Source organism: Seriola lalandi, unplaced genomic scaffold (assembly GCF_002814215.2).
Source record: "Seriola lalandi dorsalis isolate HSWRI2012SDOR001 ecotype SW California unplaced genomic scaffold, Sedor1 jcf7180002034019, whole genome shotgun sequence".
NCBI lineage: Eukaryota > Metazoa > Chordata > Actinopteri > Carangiformes > Carangidae > Seriola > Seriola lalandi.
The window spans coordinates 1-1,758 of NW_019504619.1; the positions used below are offsets into that span (position 1 = coordinate 1).

The window sequence follows — 1,758 nt, forward strand, 5'->3', positions numbered from 1 at the left end:
GACAGTATCCTCTCATTACCTGGCAATGTTGGCAACCAGGATGTCAAAGATGTTCAAGTAAGATAAAAAATTTAAAAAAAAAAGAGCCACAGATGCTCTTTAAAACAGTGGTTATAAACATTTCCGAGTTGTGAAATTGATAAGTATCTTTTGCTGCTACTGGTAAAAATGACTAATTGTTGATTCATGGTGATATCTTTGTTAATACTGTTGAGTCAGTTGATTTCCATAATTATTTTATGTTGCTATAGTTTCTGTTTAAATCATGTCTCAGCAGTATACATAATCCCCAACTAATGATTTGCTATTCTCCATGTGTCCTTCAAAGGTTCTCTTAGTGTTTGCCCATCTTTTCTTCCCAGTTTGCTGTTGAAAGTGTTCTGAAAGATGACGAGTTCGACCTGCAGAGGGTGGCAGTTTCTGGGGGCTCCCATGGTGGTTTCCTGGCCTGTCATCTGATTGGCCAGTATCCAGGCTTCTACAAGGCCTGTGTGGCTCGCAACCCTGTCATCAATTTGGCCTCCATGATTGGCAGCACTGACATCCCAGACTGGTATGTTTTGATATGCACATTCCCATACTTTTGTTTACTAATTTTGTGACTCTCAGTCGTGCACAACTACACATCTGTGCTGTTTTATCACTGACACCCCTGACATTCCCTTCTGGCAGCTGTAAGCAAGTGAGTGGGATAAAGGGCATGAGTCTGCCTCACTGTCAGGGAAGGAAGTGTTCAATAATGCACACAAACACTGCAGGAACAAAAGACCTCAAAGCTGTTCACAGATTTTTTTTTATTTCTTCCCGTTGATGTTTAACTCTGGTTTTTGCAGGTGCATGGTTGAGGCTGGCTATAACTACAGCACAGACTGTCTACCTGACCCTGCTGTTTGGGAACAGATGTTGAACAAGTCCCCCATTAAACACGTAACACAGGTATGAGAATTTCTGTGTTTGTGTCTTGACTGCATACATGTTATTTTATTGGTATTGTCACCCAATATACCTAAGGTTATTTCTCATTTAGGTTCAGACACCAGTACTGCTTACCTTAGGGGAAGATGACAAGCGTGTACCTAACAAGCAAGGAATTGAATATTACAGAGCACTGAAAGCAAAGCAGGTCCCAGTCCGGTAAGCAGCTTGTCTGAGTACCATGTTTCATTGGTTATGTCAGATACACACTGCATGACAGGGATTTTATTGTTCATTCGCTAATGCTCTGACGTGTGTTGTTTAGGTTGCTGTGGTACCCAGGGAACAACCACTCTCTCGCCAAAGTGGATGCTGAGTCTGATGGCTTTATGAACATTGCTCTGTGGATAATTCAACACTTGAGTCAGTGATGGTAAATATCAGACAAATACATGGTAGTGTACTAAGGCTTCTGTTGGTGCCAGGAAAAGAAAGGACAACACTGCTGTGTGCAAAGGATTTTATATGCTTCTGTTTCAAAGACAGTGTGAGGTCCAATCCAAAGCCAAAGCATTGAACGTGCTGTCCAACCAGAACACACTGTGTAACTGTTCTTCACTTGTAATCTGTGTGTGGCTATAGTGATTGCCACAATTACTTCCAATAAGTGAATGGGGAAATAATAATTTTAACACAATACTTGAATACAAGCAGTTTTGTGTCTGCATTTTTATTGATACTTCATTTTTTTGCAGTCTATACATAAACACAGAAGGGCTTTTCAGTGTGTTCGTTGTGTTTGAGGTTATATTAACAAAGCAAACCAATTTATTAATCTTTTTT

General features: G+C 40.3%; 1 protein-coding gene across 1 annotated transcript; it reads left to right on the plus strand.

Annotated features, from left to right (window-relative positions):
- The first annotated feature begins 6 nt into the window (after nucleotides 1-6).
- LOC111646807 (acylamino-acid-releasing enzyme-like) lies at nucleotides 7-1,642 on the plus strand. Its single transcript, XM_023396360.2, has 5 exons — nucleotides 7-57; nucleotides 363-553; nucleotides 834-936; nucleotides 1,028-1,134; nucleotides 1,241-1,642. Exons 2-5 carry the CDS (start codon nucleotides 525-527, stop codon nucleotides 1,344-1,346), a joined length of 345 nt encoding a protein of 114 aa, XP_023252128.2. The 5' UTR covers nucleotides 7-57; nucleotides 363-524; the 3' UTR covers nucleotides 1,347-1,642.
- The last annotated feature ends 116 nt before the right edge of the window (nucleotides 1,643-1,758 follow it).